Source organism: Typopeltis vanoorti, chromosome 11 (genome assembly GCF_054136105.1).
Source record: "Typopeltis vanoorti isolate ZY-2024b chromosome 11, IOZ_Tvanoo_1.0, whole genome shotgun sequence".
NCBI classification, from domain to species: domain Eukaryota; kingdom Metazoa; phylum Arthropoda; class Arachnida; order Uropygi; family Thelyphonidae; genus Typopeltis; species Typopeltis vanoorti.
In genome coordinates this window covers 28,916,289-28,943,349 of record NC_143559.1, presented here as the reverse complement: position 1 = coordinate 28,943,349, position 27,061 = coordinate 28,916,289, and the positions used below count along the sequence as shown (strand labels likewise).

The window sequence follows — 27,061 nt, the reverse complement described above, 5'->3', positions numbered from 1 at the left end:
AGTCATAGAAGAATTCAGAAACTATCTGAAAAATAGCCAGAAAAGTTATTCTTGTTTGTTATTATGTTGCTACATTACGTTACCGTACTTCAAGAAAAGATTTTAATGTACCATGAGAGACATAATGCTATTCCTATAAGAGCATCGGCGTTCCAGCGCAGTGATACATCATCAATGAATCCCTAAGCTAGTCACGACAAATGCTCTCGCCTACTGGTAGTGGTGAGTAGATTTTGTTAAGTCTGCAGCTACTCATTAAAAAATTGAGGGTTGAACTAACACATTTTATTCGCAGAGAGTAGGATTTTGCATATTTTTTCGACTCCTGATTCTAAGTATCACGTGTATGTGTGCGTGGCTGTGTTTCCTGGTCAGATGTATCCTGCTGCTAATGCACCAGTATACATTTGTTCTATTTTCAACATAGACATTAGACATGGAATCAATAAGGAACACTAATCAAAGTCTTATTTAGATAAGCCTAACACAAGCTTTGAAACTGGGTGCTGTTACACTACACGTATCCTAGAAGCGATATTTTAACAATTTCATTGTTTTGTAATTGCGCTATGGTAATTACCAGATTACTATTTTTATCATCGAAAATAGACCAGAATGTAAAACTTTAAAGAACATAATAAGGACATCATGGAAAGTGGCCAAAGAAACATTGCTTGATAATAAGTTCAAGGTAATATTAGACCTATTATAAAACGAGAAACTTGAGAGCGCACCAATTAATAATGAGCTGAGTTGTAGGAGTGTGTGTTTACTGTTGTGTATAGGTAATGCATTTAATAAGTAAATTTAATTAACTCTGTGTATTAACATGGGTGTTCTTTGTGAAAATCCGTATTTCATAACGGGGGCCTTCATCTTTGTTTCGGAGCTACTTTTAGTGTTATTTGCTCATGAAATACCCTTGAAAATCAGAGCACATCCAGTGGAAAAAATCAGTATTGCTAACAAAAATATTATTCAACAGATAAAGTTAAGAAATCATGCATTAAATACGTCTCGGATCTTCCCAGAGATGCGGAGAGCAAAATAATATCCGAGATTAACAATCATGAAAACTGCACTCCATGAATGAAAAAAAAAAAAAACAGATTAAAAGCTGTAGAAAAAATGAAGAGAGAAAGGCACTGGGAAAGATTATATTCGTATACATGTGCTAAATGCCCTTGAAGAGAATGGAACAGAGGAGCTAAGGAATTTTTTTTACCATGTGTATGAAACTGGATATGTTCCTGATGAACTCAGGCATTATATCTTTATAAACATTCGAAACATGCTGGTCCATTGAATCTAACAGTGGCGGCTCATAACAATTTGTAGTGGTGGAGCTGCAATGCTACCAGCCCAAACTGCACGTAAATCACGCGTTACCCCCACTACGTTATCCCCACTAGATAGCTGTTTGATGCAGTCTGCATTGAATGCAGCTCCAGCATTAAGTATACCAGCAATGCAAAGTACAATAGTCAATGTGCTGTGTGGGCACATTGACTATTGCAAAATACAATTATTGCTACAAAATGAATTATATAAAATACTATCGTGCGGCATTGCATTACAAACAAGAAAATAACGGTTTTTAGATAATTATGTAAAGATTTAAGAAAGGCGATAATAAAACAGGAACTTTTATTTTACAGGAACTCCAGTATAAAATGAAAGTTCTGCCGCCACTGGAATCTAATGATTGCAGACGAAGAAGCCTAATGATGAGATATCTAATCAAATTACTATTATGAAATACATATGTTATAAGCTAATGTCTCTTGTGTTTGTTTATATATGCATACACAAGCTTGTCATAGAATTATTTGTACATGGTCCTACTTTTTTTAATATTTACTCCTATAAAAATAAAGTTGCTAGAAGCTTGAGTCTCATCAGAACAGTTATTTCATCTCCTTTCACAGTTTGTACTAATCACATTTCAAATAATTTGTATTTGCAAAATGTCTCTGTTTATTTTGTCCATTGTAACAGTATTTCAGTTTTTCGAATTTTTGGATTTATTATTATTATTATTATTCCTGATACCTCCAAGGAGTCCGAAGACTCATCGCGGGAGGACATCTTCAACTGTCTCTACACCTTACTTCTACTACGAATGTTGATTCCCACCTCCAACACCACCACAACTAGCAATTTTTGTCTGTAAATTGCGTGTGTTCTGAAGGGCCGATTTGTATGTATGCGGGATGAAAAACCCGAGTTTCCGGGAGAAAAAACCCTGCTACCTCCGTATGAGATCGGCTAACTCACCATCGATTGAAATCGACCAGATAAAGATTCCTCCCGTCGCGACGAGAATCGAACTTAGGCCTATTCCAATTTGTTCGCTGAATAGCTGTATTTTGTTCTAATGCAATAGTTAATCTCTTCTGCCCTTAGATTGAGTTACTTTTTTAAGGTGAGAGACGGGAGGGAATTAGAATATGATGTCATGTATAGTTTCCCCAAGGTAAAAACAAATTCTCAATATTCTTTTATAGAGGACCCTAGTGATGAAAAATGTTTTGCCACTTAAGCATGCGCGTTGTCTGTGTTGTGATTTTAGTGTATGTCAATATGAGAAAGCAGGTGAGGTTTGAGCTGAGCTGTAGGAGTGTGTGTTTACTGTCGTGTGTAGGTTATGCATTTAATAAGTAAATTTAATTAACTCTGTGTGTTAACATGGGTGTTCTTCATGGAAATCCGTATTTCATAACAGGGGCCTTCATCTTTGTTTCGGAGCTACTTATCGTGTTATTTGCTCATGAAATACCCCTGAAAATCAGAGAACAATCATTGAAAATAGCGGATCACTCTCATGGTGCGAACATAGTTAATAAAAGATCTACTGTTAACTTGTCTTCTGGTTTAGATGATATTACAGAAAAATTTCAGGTAAATCAGAATAAAATAATTCGCACACAAGACTCTAGAGCGATGGGTGCAAAATATCTTAACCAAACTGAATTGCTGACAAATCAAAACTGCTTATATTGGTGTTGGGAGACTACAAATTGTAATGTAGCAGTATTCGAAGGCAAGGTAAGATATATATGAAATTAATTTCTGATATCTTTACAAATACATGAAATTTCGCTGTGCTTGATTATAACTAGCTAATCGTTCATTAAATGGAACTGTACTCCTGTAAACAAGTCGTCATTCATTTGATAATTAAACAGTAATTTGCAAAAACACTATTGGTAGGGAATGAATTTCATCTCCAGGTGTGAGACCGTTTCTTTTCTTATTGGAGACACCTTTCGGAGTTTCATGTATGTTTAGAGCAGCGTTTCCCGATTATGTAACAAATAAATAAAAACACAAGAATTATATAAATCATAATAGAAAAAAATTAGTTCGCCCAATCTACTTATGTTATAGGTTTGCAACCGTTTTTGTGGATTAGAGTCATATAATAAAAGTACCATTAATTTGAAGAAGAAATTATGGGATCATGCCAGAGAACCATATGTTTAGTGGTATAAATATAATTTCTCACTACTCTTAAGTTGATTTGCTAAATCCTAATCATTAAATTCAACAGAAAGAAGGCTAGTTTATTATTGTTATCTTGCCACGTTCAAGGACTCTTTGCGAAAGAGTTAGTTAGATGGCATATAATTTTTTTATTCCTGTGGGGTTTCCTCCTGTTCCTTAACCACCCCCTTAGTACTGGTTGAGCCCTACTAATGAGGGATTAAGTACTATATCCTATGACTGTAGCCTGTGTGTTCAAGGGTCAGTTTGCTTGCTTGCAGGATGAAAAAGAATGAGAGGTTGTCCTTTCTATCCATCTGTTCATTGGACATTGACAGATGCTGTATGGTCACTTAGATGCTCAGTGATGTAGCACACCAGTCCTTGTCACGTGGTTCTTTTGTATGCTTTTCTGGAGGCTTCGAATCTCTGAAGATCAGTCACTCTACTCACACATCCCAACCATCCATTCATCTGTCTCATTGACAGTCTATCCCTTCCTCTTCTTCCAGGAACTTTACCTTCTATTACTGTTCTGAGAGGTCTGCCTTACATCCTTTCAATGTGTCCAAAGTATTTTAACTTTCTTCTGTCAGTATTCTTAAGGTGCCTTGAAGTTCTACTGATTCTTTCTAGCACCCATCCACTTGTCTGCCTTTCAGTTTATGAAATCCTCAACAGCCTTCTATAACACTACATCTCAAAAAGCAGCTATCCTTTTCTTATCTGACTTCTTTAGGTTCCAAGTCTCGCATTCATAATTTGCTGTTGGAAAAACAGCTGCTTCCAAAATTCTCAACTTTGTTCCTGTGGAGATAGATCCATCCTTCCAGATTTTAGACAAGGCTCCGATCATTGTTTTAGCCATTCCTAATCTTCTGACATCTTCTGAACAGCAATTCTTCACATTCATAATGGATTTCAGTACTCAAACTTGCTGACTTCCTATTTTTTCTTCATTAAGGTACACTTGTTTCTCAGGAGCTTCCCTGTCTGTATTTCCTTTGAGAACCATAATTTTTGTCTTGCTAGGATTAAGCTGAAGTCCTCTGCTATTACTGATCTCATTAACTTTGTCAAGAATTTGTCTAGTTCTTCCTTGTCATTACAGAGGAGTACTTTATCATCTGTAATTATCCTAATCCACCTATCCTAATTCCTGTCTTGAGCTCATCCAAAGTAAACATCTTTGCCTAACTTCCTTTCCAACCTGAAACCAATCAGCCAATCCAACACCTGTTCTTACCGTGGTTTCTTGCTCGCTGTACAAGTTGGCTAATAACCTTATAGTGTGTTGAGGATAACTCATTCTTTTCATTACTTCCCACAGTTTCACATGCTGAACATAGTCAAAAGCTTTAGAGTAGTCTAAGAAACACATTTCCATAGGGAGTCTAAATTATTTATACTTTTCTATGATCTATCTAAGGCAAAGGGCTGATCTCTGGTACACTTACCTTTCCTGAAACCTGCTTGCTCCTCAGGCATCTCTGCCTTAACTTTGGTCTCAATCCTATTTAGAATGATCTTCAATAAAATCTTGTTTGTATGAAATATTAAACTAATAGTTCTGTAGTTCTTGCAATCCTTCATACCTCCCGGCTTATGTAGTGGTATGTAAACTGACTTCTTCCAGTCTCTAGGCCAGTGTTTCTCAAACATTTTTGGACTACGGAACACTTCACAAATCCTGAAATTTTCACGGAACACCTTGGTTATTTTGTAATGTATAAATTAATAATTAATTGGTAATTTAGCTGATTTTTATTATTAATCAATAATTGATAATTATCAATTATTGTCAATTCATGACAATTGACATGACAATTAGGTCATGAACTAAACATGACTGAACTAGACAATTAGGTCATGAATTAAACTAAACAATTAGGTCATGAACTAATTCATGACAATTAGGTGATGAACTAAACATATTAATTAATAATTAATTAAACATCAATTAAACCATCATTAAATTAATTTGTGCTGACAAATTAATTTAAATATGACAAATTCCAGAACTTCTCACAGAACACCTATTCACCTTCCAGGGAACACCGGTTAAGAACCAATGCTCTAAGCCATGATCCTGTCTTCCATATCCTTGTAATCAATCTATGAAACAGTATTATCTCTCCCTCCCCTGTGGCCTTAATTAACTCTGCTGGGATTCCATCTGCACCTGGGACCTTATTGCTGTTCAGCTACTTAACTGCTCTTCCAACTTCGTGCCTAAGTGGAGGAGGTTCCAAATCAAAATTTTCCTCGTGAGAGAGCTTCTCCAAATTTTCTTTATCCAGTCTGTTGTACAGTTCCTCACAGTATTCTTTCCATATGTTTTTGATTTCCAATTCTAATAGTAGTTCTCCATTCTTGTCTTTGATGGCATTAAATTTTGGCTTTAACTTATGTTTTAGGTCATGAACTAAACCGAACGTCCTTTTATAATTATGCCTCCTCACCTGGAACTCTGTCTCTTCACATTTATTAGTATAAAACTTTTCCTTGTTCTGCTTGATGGCTCTTCTGAGTTCTCTATGTACTTTCTTATATTCTTCAGTCCCTGTGTCTCTTTGTTTTTCCTACCACCTTCTTTTGATTAGTTCCCATGTTCAATATCTGATACTTGTGGATCTCTTGCCCTTCTTATTGGAACAAGATACTTTGTGTCCTTGACTTCTTCTGAAAGCATTTCTTGTGTGTTCTCCTCATTAGTCTCTAAAAAATCATCCAATTGAGTTGATGTTCCTTCTCTGAATCCAACCCACTAGAAATTCTAGTGGAATGTCCCTGAATTGGTCATCCCTGGAAACTGTATAAAGGCCAAGTGAGTATGGAAGTGTAATTTTTTTTATTAAATGAGATTTTTTTTCTTTTTTTTTTTCACTTAGCAGGTGGTGAATGAACAGAATGCATTGTGCTGGAGTGGAGAGAGATTGCTTCACCATTGATTGTATTCAAAGCAAGGTATTGCATTTCTTGTGGCCTCTGCTTGTTCAACTTCTTGTAATGAGTCTTCTTACTCTATGGACTTCAGCTTTGCAAGAATTAAAACACTTAGAGACCACAATAATGAGCTTAACTTGTTCCATAGTATCATTAATATATGCAGTTGTTTACTGATGATGTAATGGAAAGAACCATGAGAAGCAGAGCAAATGTTGTGCTTTGCAGGAGCATCTCAGTATACAATATGAGTTGACAAATGAGTGTAACATTAATGTTTGAAAGTCCTGAAATTTGGTAGGCAATGTTGAGAGTAGATTTTACAGTTAATCGAGAAATTTTGAAGGAGATGGAAGAAATGGGAAAACTGAGAGTGATGGTGGATAGATTTGAAGTTCAGGGATCGCATTGCTAAAATTGTAAGAAAATCACATTGGATTCTGGCATTTGATGAGAAGGACCTTGATATGTAGAAGCAAAGGTTATCTTTCTGTTATATGAGACTTTGATCATGCCACGTTGACTACTGTGTGCAGATTTGGTCACCTGGTTTTCAAGAGGATGAGGATATATTAGAGGTTCAGAGAAGGTTTGCTGATTTGTTTCAGGTCTATGGAATGTGGGATATGAGGGCAGATTAAGGGATTGCAACCTGGGGAAGCCTGTGAATAGAAGAAAAAGAGTGTGTGTGTGTGTGGGGGGGGATGATTAAGACATAAGTTGGTGAGGGGTTGTTACCAGATTAACATTGAGAATTTTCATAGTGTAGAGGGAGACAAGAGTTGAAACAGAATCCATCCCTGGATGACTGTATATGGAGGGTGTGAGAAAGGGAGAGTGAAGAGCAGGTTCTTTGCATCGAGGGTAGTAGGTGAGTGGAATGATTTGTCCCTGAAAGTGGAGCGAGTATAGACATTGGATTTAAGGAATGATTTGATGATCTTTTTGCATGAGTGTGTGGACTTCTTGCAATGAGTCTTTTGACTCCAAGGGTCTATTAATATGAGTTATTAAAGCGATTTCATAGGATTGACCCAGAAGACTTTTTCTCAGCATATGGCAGAAAGGGAGAAACCAAGGGATCACCCATAGAAATTGTATAAGAGTATAGTTAGTAAGGAAAATTAGGCTAGGTTTTTTGCTTGGAGGGTGGTGAATGGGTTGGCAGAGATTTTGTGTGCTTTGTCTGTGAATGAGTTCAAAGAGATTTATGTATTTTGTGTTTCCCATGATGAATCTTTCACTCTAATGGGATATCTGAGAAATAATAATAAAAAATCTAGTTTGGTTCAACATATATTGACAGCACTTTTTTGAGGCTGAGAAACCTGTAGGTGTGAGTTCCAAGAATGGCTAGAGATAAATGTCAATTTAAGAGATCTCCATAGCTCTAGTTCAGTAAGTCTCGACAGTGCACTTCTATTGAAAACGTTTAAATCCTGTCTCAGATGTGAGAAATCTTTATCTGGGCTTTCCAAGTGAAAGTTAGTTAGCTGGTCTCGTAAAGAGGTGGCAGTGTTTTTTTTTTCTCCTGGAATCTTATGTTTTTCCTCCTACAAGACAAGCAAATAGCCTAGAAATTTTTACTGTCATAGCAGACAATGCTGTTAGGATTAACTACACCATCATAACCATTAAGCAAGATTTTAAGAAGCCATGTCATGCTTAATGGTCTTTGCAACAGACCATTAAGCATAACATGAAAGAAAAGATGGAATATAATGGTCTAGGTTCCTGAGAGGTGACTTCAGCAATGTATGTACCTGGAAGGTTCTGTTTTGGAAATATATCCAAATGATATATTCAGCCAGTCTGGTTGGCCAAGTGGTTAGTGTATCTGCTCTCAAGCCAAAAGGCTGTGGATTCAAATCCCGCCGTTGGCATGGATGTTTGTGATTGTCTGTGAAAATACTAGTGGCGGTGGTGGGCAGTAGATGGCATTGGTGTAGATGATGGGGTTCACTGTAGTTGGCGGATTGAGTGATGGAGGCAGAGAGTTGTAGAGTAGGTGTCCTCCCTCGATGGGTTTTTGGACTCCTTGGAGGTGTCACATAATAATAATAATAATAATAATAACTAAGGCTATGACGCCAGTGTATTTTATGCATGTTTCTGTTTTATGCATGTTCTTCTGGCCAATTTTGTGGGATGGAAAATTGACGTTTCTACCAGAAAACCTTGTTCACCTCTGCATGATATCAGCTAATTGACTTTCAAATGAAACAAACTCTTATAAAGATTCTTTGTGTTTCAAACGGGATTCAGAATCATTTCTTTTCAACCAGACTCGGTACCTGCAAGGAGAACTAGCGAAGAACAGATCTAGAGTTTTGAGTAAGTGGAGGGGATGGTAGATGTATGATATGTTTTAGGTCATTGCTTACAGCTGATACTTCAGCTTTTCTTCCATTTTGTCAGAATATAAGAAATGGAGCCAGTTAGAGTTGTGGATATTAAAATATGGTATAATCTTATTATCTCTGCTTGCTTCTGATCTTTTTTTCCTCAATAGCAGTTATTCTTTGCATTGGCTTTACCATCTTTGTAGTGTATATATATTCTATATACAGTTAACCTAATATTCCTTAACTTCTCCTAGAGCATTTGTACAAGCTTGCATTCTCTTCAATCTAAAATGTAGAGTCTTGCACTTGACAACATTTTTTGGAGACTGATGAGAACACACTGGGCATTGGGAAGGAGACAGCCAAGAAACATCTAGGCCCTGTTAGAAGATGAAGAAACTCATGGATATGAGAATCAACATAGGATCTGATCAAAAGATAGAGGTTGGAGAAACAAAGATATACAGGAACTGAAGCATATAAGAGATATGAGAAGAGTTAGACTGTTAGACATTACAAAAGAATATTTGAGTTAGTTTGTGAGCTTAAGCATAAGTTTAAGCCCAGACTGGATGTTACAAGGATGGGAATGGAACAGTACCAGCAAATGGAACAAGAGCTGAAAAACAGATGGAAAGAATATTGTGAGGAATTGTACAGCAGAGGAAGAGGAAATTTTGGCCAATGAGCATCTGGAGTTGGAACCACCTCTACTTAGATGTGACTGATAGACCTTAATAACAATGCGGCCTCAGATTCAGATGGAATCCAGGCAGAGTAAATTAAGGCCATAGGGAATGGAGGGATAAGAGCATTTCATATGGAAAACAGCAGCTTAGAATAGACTGAAAGAAGTCAGTATTCATACCATTTCATAAGAAGGGAGATATGAAGGACTGCAAGAACCATATAACTGTTAATTAGTTTAATCTTCCATGCAAATAAGATTCTACCAAAGATAATTCTAAATAGGATTTGAGGCCAAAGTGGAGGTGATGTCTGAAGAAGGTAGGTTTCAGAAAAAGCAAAGGTACCAGCGATCAGATCATTTGCCTTGGCACAGAATTGAGAAGTATAGAGTTTAGACATTCCTTTGTAATCTGCTATATAAACTAGTATAGAGTACATGTAGACTATTATATCTTTAATGTACGAAATTGTGGGAGGTAATGGGATTTCTTCAGCACATTATCAGTGTGATTGCTAAATTATATGTATGGTGAGCAAGAAGTCACAGTAAGAAAGGTGTTGGAAATGGCTTTGGGTAGCAAGAGAATTAGGCAGCAATATTTACTTTCTACTCATCTGTTCAGTATCTATGCTGGTGTCAGTAATCTGATATAAGACTACTCTGTAATGATAGGGAAGAACCAGGATGAATTTTGATAGAGTTAATCAGATCATCAAGACCAGATGACCTAACTCGGTCCTATCATGACAAAGATTGTGATTCTTGAATGAAATATTAACATAGTAGGTCCTGAGAAACAAGAGTAATTTAATGGAGAAATAACTGAAGAAGTAGGCAAATTTGAATACCTAGGATCTGTTATCATTGTGAAGAATTGCTGTTCAAAAGAAATCAGATTGGGAATGGATAGAACAACAGTAGCTACCCATGGATGTGATAAATGTACTATAAAGTCTGATAGAGGGAAAAGATAGCTGCTTTTTAAATATGGTGTTACAGGAGATTGATGAGAATCTCATATGCTGAAAGATAGACAAATGATCTGGAGACAAATGAATAGGAGAATGACCTTTCAAAACAGTAATGGAGTAAAGTTCCTAGAAAACAGGGAAGTAGCAGACTTTCACTGAAATGGATGGAGTGACTGGTCTTTTGGATAGTTGAAGTCTCAAGAAAAGCCTACAATAGGACCACCTAGCAAGAATTCATGTGGCACATTATAAAGGTACAGAGTGAGCATATGACATCTGCTGATGTACACTGAAATTATGGATTATGACTTAATTTAGCCACTTCAAAGTGATTGTGAAGTGCATATCAAGCTAAATGTAATTAGGTTGTGCTTGTGGTGTAGTGGTTATCACATCCGTCTAACATGTGGAAGGTCCTAGTTTCAATCCCTGGCGGACACACAAATTTTTTTGTGCTAAATGTGTGGAATTTTCAGTTAAGAGGGGTATATCTGGAATTGCATGGCTGGTAAGTATGACAAGCTTAGGAGAATGCTCGGATCAATGCCATGGCATGTGAAACTGCAAAGGCTGGATGTTGATAGTGCATGCAAAGTGGTAAAGGAGTGTTTGAGAGAAGTAGTGGTAGATTGCATACCTAGAGTCAGGAAAGTAAATCAAGTGGGAACTAAATGGATGAATATCATCATTAAACTGGAGTTGCAAAAAAATTGTGAAGGGAATTCAAGGAGAAAGGTGACCAGAAGGCACACAAGTAGTACAAAGTACAGACCAGAAGGATAATCAGTATGGTAAGAAAGGCAAAAGCAGAGTACGAAAGGAAATTAGCTGTGCAGGCCAAAGCTAATCCCAAACAGTTCTTTCGATATGCTACAAGTAAAAGGAGCAGCAAAGGTTGGTCGATTGGTAGAGCCTCTGCTACTAATGGCTCACGCAAAAAGTTAAGCAAGTTTGAGCACGGTTAGTAGTTGGAAGGGATCAATCATTCGATGCTGTTGGCACACTCTCCTTCGATGAGTCTTTGGACTCCGTGGAGGTGTCACATAATAATAATAATAATAATAATAAGGAAGAATGTTTAAGACAGAATGATTTTAATGAATACCAATGGTAGGGAGGTAACTGAATCAGGTGAAAAGGTGGAATTACTAAGTGAACAGTTTGCAATAGTATATCATCCGGGTGGCGATATTGCAGCAACGAGAGAGAGAGAGACAAAGACATATGGGAACTGGAGTAAATGAAATGGAGGTGCATAGTATATATTAGCACATACTTGATATGAATACAGCTATGGGATTAGATGGCATACCACCTCGAGTTTTACATGAAGGTGTTGGGAATTGTGCCTTTGACCACATAATCTAAGTCTTGACTCTGGGTTAATCCAAAGGAAGTGGAAAGAGGGGAAAATAGTTCCATTGCATAAAGGAAGCTCCAAGACCAATGTGGCAAATTATTTACCAGTCAGCATATCAGGAGTTGTTGTCAAGATACTGGAGAAGTTGGTGAAGAGTGAAATACATGATAAACAGGAAATACAGTCCGAGTTAGATAAAGGTAATGGGTTTACAGTGATACTGCTGGACTTTGCAAATCTTTGACAGGATACCACATGGAATTCTAATCAGTAAACTACAGCATGCAGAGATAGATATAAAGTTAGTGAAGTGGATAAGAGGGTGGTTGGTTGATGGAGATATCAGAGAGTAGTTTACTCAGGAGTAGAGTCCAGAAGAAAGTCTGTGACTAGTGGCATGCCACAGGACTCTATGGTCCATTGCTATTTCATTTGTATATTAATGTATTACATTAATGCATTATTAATTAATGTATTAATGTATCATTAAACAACTGTTTAGTTGTTTGCCAATGATGCAAAACTGAAAATAGGAACTATCAATATAACGAATGTTAATGGAAAGGAAATCTAACTTGCAGAATAATTGGAAAATTATCATGAGGACATAATTGGCATTACTGAGTCCAAGATGACAAAAACAGGAAAGGAAGCAGTAGCAATAGCATTTAATACAAAACATGAAGATAAACTTCTTGATTGGAAGGCAGTTTCCAGTAGTGATGTGGGCAAACTTCAAAATGGGGACATAGACAGTGAAACTAATTTGTGCCTATGGTCACACTGAAGTTTCTTTCAAGGAAAAAGTGCAGAAATTTTTTGAGACATTAACACAGGCAGATGACCTAAAGAAAATGGAAAAACTAGTCCTTGTTAGAGATCTGAACAGCACAGGAGGAAATAAATCCCAGCAGGCATTTAGGAACATTTTGGGAAAATTTGGGGAAAAGGGCAAAACTAATAATAATGGTAAGTCATTACCATTATTATTGGTATTAAACATGGTGTTAGTAATGACTAGTCATTACTAACACCATGTTTCAACATAAAGATGTGCACAAGTTCACGTGAGAGAAGAAACAAGAAATAAGAAAAGCCTCATTGAAAGTGAGATAAAACATCATTTTGATAGTGATAGGATACAAGAGTGTACAGGGGATTTGAAATTGGAAGTGACCATTAAGTACTAAGTAGGATAAAATGGATATCACATTGAAAAGAACAGTATATAAGAATGTTTTTAAAATTAAAGTTGAGCAGCTTTTATAACTAATTGTAGACTCGACTATACAAACATTATTGAAGAAAAAAATGAAACAAATTGAAAACAAGAACAGCAGATTGGAGTCTCATTGGTAAAGTTTGAAGAAAGCACTGATTGATTCAGCTAGGGAGGTATGTGGTGTTATCTGCAAGGATAGAAAAATAAGAACACCATGGTGGACACAAGAATTTAAAGAAGCAGTCTTGGAAAAGAAGAAAGCATACCAAAAATCTAAGAGAATACAGAGAAAAATGTAAGAGAGCTATGTGTAAAAGTAGCTAAACAAAAGTCATGAGAAGATTTTGATGAATATAGAAAATAAATATCAGCAAGGTGGCAAAATGTTCTGGAGGCTATTCAAGAAGCTTAGAAATGGAGGAAAGAGTATTGTAAAAGGCATCAAAGATGATAAAGGTGACGTGAAAACTGAAGATATCCTAGATGTCTGGATACTTTGAAAGACTCTTAAATGAACCAAGCTATGACAGAACGATACTAGAAAATTTTCAAGAGGAATGCAAGAAGAATACATATCAATCCTTAAGGTAGAAAAAGCCATCAAAAACATGAAATGTTGAAATGTGGAAAGGCAGCTGGAGTAGATAATATTAGACTAGAAATGTTTAAGGTGAAATTCCCTATGATTGGAGTAGAACTCTCATAGTACCCATCAATAAAAGGAATAAAACTGAATGAGAATTACAGATGAATGTCTCTACTAAGTGTTCCAGGTAAGATTTGTGCAAGCATACTTGAAAAACTTGGAGAAGAACAAGCTGGGTTCAGGCCAAATAGAGGTTGTCAAGATTAGATTTTCACTTTAAAAGAAATAGTTGAGAAATTGTGGGAATACTTAAGTTTTGTAGATCTGGAAAAGGCATACGACAAGGTGCCCAGAGAAAAACTTTTCAAAATACTACAATTATATAGGCTGAATGGAACATTATATAGAACAATACATAATCTATATTTTTAAGTCATCAGTCAGCAGTTAGAATTGAAGGAAATACAGGAAGATGGTTTGATATAAAATCTGGGATAAAAGCACATTATTGAAATAGAATGGCTTGAGACAGGTTCAAGGTTATATTGTGAATGGTTGTGTAAATTAGTGCTTGTATGAAATTAGCAATTTTTATCTGTTTTGTTGTATTTTTTTCATCAGAAAATTAGAGTATTATAGCGTGTTAATGTAGATTTTTGTGTTTTTAGAGTATTAGTATATTTATAACATTTTTATTGCGTTATTTATTGTGATATTTTTGGCATGGCACCAACGCGACGAACAATGGTGGCAAAGATCACATTGTCTGACGATTTGAATTTGTGGGATATTATTCAGTGTATGCGAAATGCATGTTTTTCATCAAGATGAAATGCATCGAGAAAATTAAAGAATATGTGGAAGAAAGTTGAAACTGGAGAGAGAATATGTATTAAGTGTTTTAAAAGTGAGTGTCTGTTAGGTGACGAGAATGCAACAAATACCAATGTTAAGTTGAAAAATGATGTTGATAATGTTGAGCGTGCAGCCATGGAAATAGAGGAGAATGAAATGGATATCGATAAAGAAATGGTGCACTTAAATGTTATCCTTCATAGCACAAAGTGCAAAATTGAAAAACTGCAGAAGCAGCAACGGTTAAACAGGGCTGAAAAAAGAAAGAAGCAAGTGATCCAAAAGAACAATAAAGACCTCCTGAACAAACAAGAAAAACAAGGTGAAGGAGAAATATTGAGTCTCCATACATGATCAGGGCAGTACTTAATGAAAGTATGACAAAATTGTACTTCCCGGGTGCAAAAATTCACAATATTAGCCACGCTATCTGGATGCAAAAAAAGCAAGTTGAAGGAAATGATCGTCTTGGTTGGTACCAATGATTTGAGAGGCAAGAAGTATTCATTGAAGGGGGGGGGGATGTAAAGAAGTTGTTAGAAGAGGCAAAACTGAAGAGCAAGAAGGTGAAGATTCTAAGTCTCCTACCATGCTATGATAGAAGTGAACTGAGGAGGGTGTTGATAACTGATGAGTCTATACATAGGTTGTGCACAGTGATGTAGGATTTATCGATTGCGGTCTGCATTTGATGGAAAGAAGTATTTATGCAATGCTGATGGACTGCATCTGAATGGTTTTGGTGTTATGTGATTGAAGAGAGCTTTGTTCACCGAGCATGCTGAAGCACAAATTCAGGAAAACTTAAGCAATTAGGGTGAAAGCAATTAATTTTTGTGAAGGTACTCATGAGGCGAGTGAGTGTGAGAATGTCCAAGTGTGGAATCTGGTCTCTCAAGCAAAAATATTGAATAGGGTAGTCAATTCAGGAAGCAAAAGTGGATGGGGGGACTAAAAAGATGCTGCAATTTCTATATACTAATGCTAGAAATATCCAGAACAAGAGAGAGGAGTTTTTGGCATTGGTTAGTGCAGTGTTTCTCTAACTTCAGATATCTGCGTACCCATTCTTAAATTTTCATTATCACCAAGTACCCCTAATTAATTAATTAAAAAATAAATCAATAAATTAATTTAAAATATTAATTAAAATTAAATATCTATTTTATTTGAATTTATATGTTCATGTAAACAAAAAATATGATTTAATTTGTTTTGTACATAAATGATATAGGAAATAACCTGAAAGGAAATATTCAGTTGTTTGCTGATTATGCAAAATTAGATAGAGTAATAGTTAATCAAGGCAATGTGGAGAGCTTGTAAGATGATTTAAATGGACTATCGGTAATGACAAAAGTTAATGGGTGTCAGTTTAATGATGAGAAATGTAAAGTTATGCACTTTGGGATAAATAGACTACAAGCCATTTATCACATTAATGACACTGCACTCCAGGAAATAGACGAAACTTGAGATTTAGGAGGTGGTAGACAGAGAGTTAAAGTTTAGAAGACATATTGCTAAGGTTACTAAGGTAGCACATAAGATTACTTGGCTAGTGAAGAACACATTAACAACTAAAAATAAGGAATTTGTAATTCCTCTTTATAAGGCCTTGATATGCCCACATCTGGATTACTGTGCTAAAGTCTGGTCCCCTGGGTTTCTTGAGGATGTGGAGAGGATTCAGATGAGTGACCAAAGATGGTGAGTGGAATGTGCCCTATGAGGATAGATTGAAGGTGTGTGGATTGTAGAAGTTGGTTGCTAGGAGAAAAAAGAGGGGATATGATAGAAACATTTAAGTTGCTTAAAGGATTTTATAGGATAGATTCAGGGAAAATGTCAGTTGTGAGTACTTTGTCAATTAATAGGTTCAAGGAGAAGTATGATCTATTGTGTGGATATATTGGGTCTCCTGCGATTAGTCTTTCTTTGAACTCCATGGAGATGCTCTTATAATAATAATTATTATTATTATTATCTCCACTCTTATTCATCATCTATATGGATTGCATTACAAAAGTGCAGCATTAAATGTGATATTACAATTGGAGATATGAAACTTTGCTCTCTGCTTTATGCAGATGATGTACTCCTAAACACATCTATGCAATTCTCCATGATTCACTAACTAAATTGAATAACAGCTGTAACAAACTTTGAATGAAAATCAGCAATAAAAAGACCAAAACTATGAAACATGTAGAAAGGCTTATGTGTTCGTCGTACTTGTTGACTAATTTTGACGGTAATATATCAGAACACAGAAAGATAAGTAAATAATTATTTATTGCTTATTGCTGATATTTTGCTGGTGTTATAACCAGCATCTTTAGAGCACAAAACGCAGTTTGTCATAGTATGCGAGACTACAACTAGTTTGAAAAATTGTAGCAACAACACAAAGTCTTAATTAGGTGCCCTCTATGTTAAATCCCATTATTACACCATGTTGTTGTCTCGCGTACTGTGACAAACTGTGTTTTGTGCTCTGAAGATGCTGGTTAATAACATTAGCGAAATATCAGCAATAAGTCGATAAAAAATTATTTACTTATCTTTCTCTGTTCTGATATATTACCATCGAAATTAGTCAACAAAACTATGAAAATAGGCTGGAACATAGAAAACTTCGGCTGCATTCTGAATGGGGATCCTATATAACAGGTAAAATATTTCAGCTCTTTAGGCACAGTTTTTAGTGAAGATGGTAGAAATTTGGAAATAGACAACATAATAAGCAAAGCTAGTATGGTGGATAGCCAACTGAATACATTTATATGGAATAAGAGAGAAATTAGCCAAAACACCAAACTAGCAGTATACAAGACAGTGTTTAAACCAGTTTTAAGTTATGGATCCAAGAGTTAGGTTAGAAATAAAGCACTTGATCAAAAACTAGAGATGACAGACATGAGGGTTTTGAGAAAAATTAGGAGAGTGAACTGATGGCATCAATGACAGAATCATATTGAAAGTGAAGATATTAGAAAGGAACTTGACATTATTAGCATTCAAGAATATGTAAGCAGAGCAAATCTGAGGTGATATGGCCACTTGAATGGAATGGGTGAAGAAAAGTTAGCAAAACAGGTGTTTGATTCCAAGATGGCAGGAAAGAGACCCAGAATATGACCAAGGTCTAGGTGAATTGATTCGATCAGAAGTGCCTTAGAAGCATGAAATGTTAGTTATGACAGTATTAGTGCTCACAAGTAAATGACTGATTTGGAAGAAAATTGTTGATAGGAGATTAATAATAATGTAAACTTAATCATTTAGTGTTGTCATTGTAACCTAAACACCCCTTCAGTATACATATCAGGAAATTGATGATGCAAAATTAAATTGAGCAATAGTTAATACAATTTTGCTGGATTATTTGGATAGACTGATAGCCTGGGCAAAGGAGAACAGATGTCAGTTTAATGTTGCAAAATGTAAGGTTATGCATTTTGGGGTGAAATGATTACCAGCCATATACCACATTGGTGGAACTGTGCAAAAGATTTAGGAACATTAGTGGATGGGGAGTTAAATTTTAGAGAGAACATAGCAAAAGTGGCTAAAGCAGCTTATCGGATTACTTGGTTACTGAAAAATACTTTGACAAGAAGGTTATTATTTCTCTTTATCCAGCCTTGATAAGACCCCATCTTGACTACTGCACACAGATCTTGCTGATGAGGAAATGGTGGAGAGGATCCAGAGGCAAGTGACAAAAAAGGTAGCAGGTCTGTGAAATGAAACTTATAACAGGTTGAAGATTTGTAGGTTATAGAAATTGGTTGACAGGCAGAAAAGAGGTGATATGATTGAGACATACAAATTACTGAAGGTTTTACAAGATTAATACTGAGGAAATTTTTCAGAACAGCTGTGGTGGTGGAAGAACTAGGGGAAACTGAGCAAGGATGTTACAACTAGATTTTTTGTTTGGAGAGTAGTGAACAAGTAGAATAGGTTGCCAGAGTTTGTTGTGGGTGCCATGGCTGTGAATAAGTTCAAAGCAAAATATGATAGATACTCTGCAAATGTTGGATAGTGCTTGACATGATGTTTAGGGCCTCTCTGAATGAGCCTAAGGACTTTATCAAGTAGCCTATAATAATAATAATAATAATAAATAAATAAATAAATGGGCAGTTGTATAATACTGAAATTTTGTGTCCATTAAGAGCTAGTAATGAAAGATATTTTGGTATTATTTAAACTGTAAAAATTAATAAAAGATAACTTCAAAATACTGAAATGTTTAATCTTTTTTATATTTTATACTAATCATTAGGCTAAATCTGTCTTATTTCCTTTGATAAGCCTCTGCTTATCTCAGTTAGAGTAATCTAATCTACGTCATTCTTCTTTCCCTTGCTTAATAATAATAATAATAATAAACTCTTTAGGAAGTGCGTATTATTTGATTATCTGTCTTGATAGAATATTACTTTGGCTTATACAAAATTAGATTACATGGTCATGATAAGTCATTGAGCATAACATATTAAGGGAGTAGTGAAGTGATAACTTTATGATATACAAAAGTCTCATAATTCCATAATCAGAACATGCAAACACAAGCTCGTATATATGAAGTGGCAGTAATATCACCATGAAATGCTTTCCAATTTACTGTTTTATTTTTTATAGAATAAAGGCAGCTGTTATCTTTTTGACTGTGGATCTCCAGCTGATTTTCGGTGCAAGTTTGCCAGTCACAATTTTTTTACAAGTTCTGTTCTGCGTACAAATCATCATCCTTATGATTTGGCTCAGTGGGGTTCTCAACTGAAGCATGAGAAAGAATTAGCCCAGTTGCAGTATGTATCCAGTACTCCAGCCATTCAAGTAATGCTTTCAACAGAAAATTCATTAGTTCAAACTACAAGTGCTACCCCATTATCTGTGAATCATGTTCCTGCTTTATCTAAACAATCAGGTAAATAGTATGCTCTATGAGTTTCTTCTATATATATAGTAAATCACATATCCAGCTGCTCAGTGGCAACTTAATATCTGGCTTGAATAAATTGATCATTCTCTTCAACATCCTGATGATCTAGTCGCTACCATCTCATCAGTTGCTGTTGAGTTGCCAAATAGCATGTGATTTACTATATATGAAAAAAAATTATTCATATCTTATAATAATGATGTTGAAAGTTTATTTTTTACTTGGTTAGACTATAATAAATTTAGTTTAATCCTTTATCCAAGTGTGAGCAAACAAAGTTTGCACCTGAAAGTATCTTCAGGACTGGGGTAAGTTGGTACAACACCAGGCAACTCGTTGCAAAGGTGGAGCAAGCTAACATCACTCCTATCTCGGTATCTGCCATAATAATCTGCCACTTATAATAATAAAGTATAATACTAATATCAGATAACATTCTTACATTTGGAAATACTACTCGAATATTAAAATAATTTTTGACTTTTGTTATGTCATAACATATGTTAATATTTTTGAAGTATTAAAATTCATTAAAATTTGTTTGGAGTTGGTTGGTTCTTTTGGGTGATTATGATTGGGTTATTATAATGAAAACATAACTGACTCTTTTAATCACCCATCTAGCCATGGTGGATGAATTATATCAACCGTCTGTTTCATGTTATTTCAATTTCAGTGATGCATTTTGCGTCCGTGTTTTGAGTGATGTAAATTCACGTCATGGGTAGAGTAGTTCAGTCTTGCCAAGGGAAGCCAGCCATTCATACACAATGCAATAATTGATATATTGAAAAATCAGATTTATCAGTAATGAACTAGGATGCAAACTATCAGAAAATATTAGTTCATGACTGTCTTCAGAAGTCACGTTAAACCACTTAGTGCATATGTTTTACAGTATAATACAATTCTTATGATCTTGCTACTGTCATTTATTTGTTGTTTGCGGCAATTAAAAAAAAAAAGTTGTATTTCTTTGCTTCTTAATATAATTTGTTTGTACATATATGTATAGAGAGACTACACTTAAAGTTTTTTACCAAAATAAAAGAGAAAATGCCATTTATGTTTATCTCCCATGAGAGATTACAAAACATAAAGAACAGTAAGTCTTGTGTAGACAGTTTATGAAGAAAGAAAGAACTATTGATGTTTCTTGAACAGCTGGAGGTCATAATCCTTGAGAAAAGTGCTCCCGAGGACAGTAGTCTATGAATAAGTATCTGGACAACCACTAGCAGCTGTATTTGTCTTTACAAGATTAGAGCAATGATGGATGCTGGTTCATCAGGACAGTACTTATGAAATTTTTATTTTATTTTATTTTTTTTATAGGAATCTTATCTACAAGAAGTTGCACAAATACAATACATATCAGCAGTACCTTTGGTGAACTAATGATTAGTCCTCTGAACAGTCTTCCTCACATGCTTCTCCCTTCCAAGAATGCTCAAGTAACATCACTAGTTCCATTTACATGTGGCACTAGTCTACTATGAATTTTGCAGTCTCTTTCATGGGATTAATATATAAAGAAAATCTTTTTATAATATGAGGATGATCTGAAAAGTTCTTGGCCTTGACCATAGATGGCAACATTATTGGCACGATTTTTTTTTTTCTAAGTTGGTACACCTGTCATAAGCATCCATGTGAAATTGCAAGTCATTCTGTCAAGTAGTTTGTTTTATGCAGCTTTCTTAAACAAAAGTGTTGTCTGTATCCTAGTGGCATTGCTAGAGCTTATGCTGCCTGGGGAAATCCTTGAGTTGCCACCCCTCTCAATACACACCAAAAATACTACAAAAAGTCAAAACAAAATATAGGGTAAGGTTCAAAGTGCCACCCGGGGTGGACTGCCCCCTACTAGCTATGCCACTGCTGTATCCCTCAATGGATAAAATCGAGTATCGTGCAGTTATAAAATTCTTTGTAAAAGAAGGTTTACGGCAAAAGAAATTCATTCAAAGTTCATAAAAGTTTATGGGCACTCTTCTCCTTCATTTTCGACAATTAAGAAATGCGCTGCCGAGTTTAAATGTGGCCGTACCAGCCTTGAAGACAATCCACGTGAAGGACGTCCAAAAAGTGTAACAACACCAGAAATCAAGTTTAAGGGGATAATAAATCCCTCATTATTTCAAAGCTGAATAAGAAACTCGAAGATCGAAATCTAGGGGTTTCATGCTGAAGAACTTCTGGCGAGTCCAAGCGTAATCTCATTCGGCTTTGAAATCCCCTTAAACTTTGAAATTAAGTTTAAGAGGATAATTTTATTATCCTCTTAAACTTAATTTGTGTCGCCGGAAAAAAATAGCTTCTTGGCTCTTTATTGTAGGAACACCAGAAATTATTGATCAAGTGCACGATATGGTATTGGATGACTGGCCAGTCAAATTGTGTGAAATTGCGACTATAGGCATTTCAAAAGAACATGTAGCATATATTTTGCATGAAGAATTGCAAATTAAAAATCTTTGCTCAAGATGGGTGCCACGCTTGCTCACAGCAGATCAAAAACACACTCGCATGAAAATCTCTGAACAGTGCTTGTAGTGTTTTAACAAGAATAAAACTAATTTTGTGCATCTATTTATTACTATGGATGAGACTTAGATTCACCATTACACACCAGAATCCAAACAGCAGTCAAAACAAAACAGTGGACAGAAGCCGGTTGTTCAGTGCCAGAGAAGACAAAGTCGGTTCCATCAGCAGGGAAGGTCATGGCATCGGTTTTTTGGGATGCATTTTGTATATTTAATTATCTTGAAAAGGGTAAAACAATAACCAGGGAATATGATTCCAATCTTTTAACCAGACTAGATGAAAAAATTCATGAGAAAAGACCCAGTTTGCAGAAGAAAAAAAATCATCTTTCATCAGGACAATGCACCTGCCCACAAAGGTGTTTTGCAATGGGAAAATTAAGGAATCTACACTATGAATTGTTGGAACATCCATTCCCCCTATTCCCGATATTTAGCTCCCTCTGATTTCTATCTCTTCTCAAAACTAAAACTCTTCCTTGCTGGTCAGAGTTTTTCTTTGAATCAAGAGGTGATTGCAGTGTCGGGGTATTTTGTTGATCTTACTGAGAATCACTCATGGGACGGGATAATGGTGCTGGAGCATCAAATGTATTAGTCTTAAGGGAGATTATGTTGAAAAATAAAAATAATTTTGAAATTTGAAATTTGTTTTTTCATTGTTAGGCTGAGAACTTTTCGGACTACCTTTGTACATAAAAAATATTTAGAGCAAAGTAATATGACAAAAAGCATATCTATGAGAAAGTGGCTAGCTCTGTTTACATGTGGCACCAGTGTACTGTGAATTTGTAGTCTCTTACTTGGGATTAATATTTCATCTCCTGTGTCCTAAATTGAAAGGACGAACACCTTTCTATTTAGGACACACAATGAGATGGAAGGAAACAGAAAAGAGGAACTCCTTTTTCAAGGAGGGAAAAGAGAAGACATGATAGGCTCCTTCATGTTAGTTAAGGGATTCTATCAGATTAATACAGAAGGAATTATAAAATGAGTGGAGGTTAAGATGGGAAGAACGAGAGGCCAGGCCATCCCTAGAAGTTGTATAAAGAGGTAGTGAAGGAGGGCGTGAGGAGTTGATTTTTATGTGGAGAGTTGTGAGTGGAATGCATTGCCAGAGTGAATTGTGAATGTAGGTAGTGTAAATAACTTCAAAGCTCATTATGATAGACAGGTTGCTGGTTGTGAGTGGGCCTCTCATGATGAGGTAAGTCTGTTGACTCCATGGAGGTTACCAAAATAATAATAATAATATCCTGTATGTCATACCGTTATATACAGTCATACCCCGAAGTTACGCGGTAGGTGAGACCAACAAAAAGCTCCTAAGTCGAATTTGCGTAACTCAGGGTATAATTTTGCATGTAATTTATATATACAAACATACAAAATATTAGTTAATTGGGACCAAAGGTTTACAAAAATACCTATATTTTTTAAGAAATATAATCATAATTGTAGTTTTTCTTACATAAAAAAAAGAAAGTTATTTCGATGTCGATGGTTTCATAAAATCTAATAGATTCGTCTGAAAAAGATGGCATAATGTCTTTTTCTTGTCATCAAAATTTCTTCATAGCAAGCTAACGATTTTTTTATTCCTTGCCTTGTGGATACAATTTGTTCTTTGTTAGAATCAATGTCCTCCAAAATCTGTAAACCTTCCTTTTATGATTGTTCCTCCTGTGGATTCCTGTACATCGAACTTCTTTCGTAGTTCACAAATTTTCATTTCGTCTTCAAAATCCTTAATAATGTTGAGTTTTGTTTCCAAAGTCAATGTTTTTCTTTTCTTGCTAGCTGTAGAAGAATCGGACTTGCTCTTTTGGATGACATTCTTATTTTTTGTGATAAAATATTTATCAAGAACATAACATTAAACAATCGCAAGGTTTGTAGACTATAAAGATCGTGTATGAATGGAGACCGTGCGAAACACATCAGTGCTTGTTGACAGCATGTGCGACACTGGCGAATGCGGCTGGCACCGGAAAGATACGGCTAGTGGTGAGGCGTGAAGCGGGACGGGAATACATACATATAAGAAACCGTGTAACTCTGGTTTCGCATAAGTCGGGATATGATTGTATATATAATAATAATAATATGATCTGTATGTCAACAGTTCATACCTTTATGAACTGTTGCCCTCTCCAGTTTTGCATCATCAACAAAACTGAATATCCTCCTCTTAAATCTTTCCCTATATCATTGATATACAAATTAAAGAGTAGTGACCCCTACAGAACCCTGAGGCACTCCACTGGTCAATCCTTATTATCTTAGGTTCTACTCATCCATATACTACCCTCAGATGTCTATCAGCCACTTTCTTTTCCATGCTACTAGATTCATATCCATTCCCATTTGCTCCAGTTTTTGTTATAGTTTTCCATGTTATATTCTGTCAGATGCCTTTGCAAAATCTAGCAGCATCCATTTCCTCTATCCATTTCCACTGTCACTTTATTATGAAATGTGAATAAATACTAAAATAGGACCTACCCCTTACAAAGCCATGCTGCTCACTGTAGAATTTTGTATCTCTATCCACCCACTGTTGGATTTTACCTTTAACTAACTTTTCCAGTACTTTAACAGCCACTCCTGATATATTATTTGGTCTATGGTTTGCTACTTCTGCCTTGGAGCCACCTTTATGTAAGGGAACTATCTTACAATTTTTCCACTCCCTTATAACCTTGCCAGAACTGAGATTTAAATTGAATAACTTCATTAGAGGCAATCTGTAAAATCTCCACCTGAATGAATACACCTTTGTAAAATGATCACTCAGCCACTCAATATTTCTTTTGCCTCTGTCACCTTCTTACCATCAGCCTTGATTAGAGTTATCCTACCATAGTCATTTTTCCTCTTACTTGCTACATAATGAAAAAACTCCTTTGTATTTACTTTGGCCTACTAGTTAATTTTCTCTCATAGTCTGATTTAGCCTCTTTGTTTTTTAGTCTTTCTTTCTAGTTACTCTTCTTGCTTGCACTTTGTATTGCTCATCAGTATGCTGATCAACTTTTTGTTTATCTTCCCTCTGCAGTTTTTTTTTTTTTTTTTCAGCCCTTGCTTTATATCTTTACTCATCCATTTAATCACCACTTGGTTTTTCTGCTTGATTCTGGGCATGCAGTCTGATACTGCTTCTCTCAAACAATCCCTGACCACTTCTCATGCACTGCTGACATTCTTTCCTTGTAGCTTCTTAAGCCATGCCACTGCTCTAAGATGCCACAAAAGTCTGTCATAATTGCCAGCTTTGTCTGGTAGTAAGGCTTATACGTTGGGCATTCCTAACTGTATTTTTTAAGGAAATTACAATGTAGACTAATATATTAACTAAAATGAATTTAATTACTGCCAGTATTTTGACATAGTTGATTTGTAATAAATTTAGTTTAATCCTTTATCCAAGTGTGAGCAAACAAAGTTTGCACCTGAAAGTATCTTCAGGACTGGGGTAAGGTGGTACAACACCAGGGCAACTCGTTGCAAAGGTGGAGCAAGATACCAGCACTCCTATCTCGGTATCTCCTATAATGCAAAACACATCTCCTTGCGGATATGTCTAATGTTATGCATTAAGGGAAGGGCCACTACCCAGACTAGTTTCGACCTTTATTGAGGTCTCTTCAGTGGGAGCCAGGCCCAAGTGGAGATACTAGGCAGAAGCATTAGCAACTCCTATAGGTAGAGATGACCTGCTAATGCTTCTGCTTGGTATCTCCACTTGGGCCTGGCTCCAACTGAAGAGACCTCAATAAAGGTCGAAACTAGTCTGGGTAGTGGCCCTTCCCTTAATGCATAACATTAGACATATCCACAAGGAGATGTGTTTTGCATTATAGGAGATACTGAGATAGGAGTGTTGGTAGCTTGCTCCACCTTTGCAACGAGTTGCCTGGTGTTGTACCACCTTACCCCAGTCCTGAAGATACTTTCAGGCGCAAACTTTGTTTGCTCACACTTGGATAAAGGATTAAACTAAATTTATTATACTCTAACCAAGTGAAAAATAAACTTTCAAAATAGTTGAATTGCCATTATCAAGGAGCAAAATATAATAAGATGTGCACACAGTCACTACACTAAGTATTGAAGCTGAAGCATGTCAACTGAGAGTATGCCTAAAGTCCTGAACAGTGCCCCTTAGTGGGCTAAATTGTGCATCCTTGGCTGTTGGACTGAAGTATGAAGGATGAGAGCTTCCTGAATTTGGAGGTTTCATTCGACCAAATTTATTGAGGTTAGGGTAGTTTCTTAAAGCTGAAACAGATTCTAGGAAAAGTCTTTCATATTTGCTTCATTCGCTTTCTTCCACTGTTGTTTTCTATGGTGTCCAATGCATGTTCAGCAAGTCCTGAACATGCATTGGAGTGGCTATAGTGATACAACTACAAGGGATCTGGTAAACACCTGGAAGATCTAGAGACTGTGGCTGGTCTGGTGGAATAGATATGGAATGCTAATTTTTATATGATCTGTAAGTGGTTGAAAGGTTGTATTTGTTATTTTTTTTTTTAATATGGAATAGTAATATAGCTTTGTAGTCTCTGTTCTGGAGAGGGTGTGTGTGCTATTGGGATTTTAATATTTTTTGGATATGGTAGGAATTGTAGCCATTGGCTAAGAAGTTTTTTAAGGTGGTCAAGTTTGTTGGAGAGCCACTGTTATCTGAATTAATTCAGATCTATTTTAAATTAAAGTTTTAATAATCCCATAACGTTGGGAGTAAGAGGTGTGAATGTTTGATGTCTCCTCTCTGTTCACCAGTATCCTACTAAAAGACTTTTAGACCTTATTCAAACTGAACTTGCTCCTGATATTTTGGCCTTGTGTAAGTTCACTATGAACTCTAGCTATTTTGTTTGGCAAGGAAATTCTACAGTGGTGAGACACGGCTCTCCACTTTCTTCCCCCCCCTCTCAGCTAATTTCTTCATGGAAACATTTGAAGTGAAAACTCTAAACTCAGTCCCATATAGACACACTGTTTTGCCAAGTTTTGTTGATGATGTGTTTTCCATTTGGTTATGGCCTAGATGCTCTCAAAATATATTTAGCACATCAAACAAT

At 35.9% G+C, this 27,061-nt stretch overlaps 1 protein-coding gene across 2 annotated transcripts in view; it reads left to right on the top strand.

Annotated features, from left to right (window-relative positions):
* Positions 1-2,601: 2,601 nt before the first annotated feature.
* Positions 2,602-27,061, top strand: part of LOC150101404 (uncharacterized) — a 159,903-nt gene continuing 135,443 nt past the window's right edge. For both annotated transcript variants that reach the window (XM_090401035.1, XM_090401034.1), the window contains exons 1-2: positions 2,602-3,048; positions 19,116-19,404. In XM_090401035.1, coding sequence (XP_090257161.1) covers positions 2,689-3,048; positions 19,116-19,404 — 649 coding nt within the window. In that variant the 5' untranslated portion in view covers positions 2,602-2,688. The remainder of the gene's footprint in view (positions 3,049-19,115; positions 19,405-27,061) is intronic.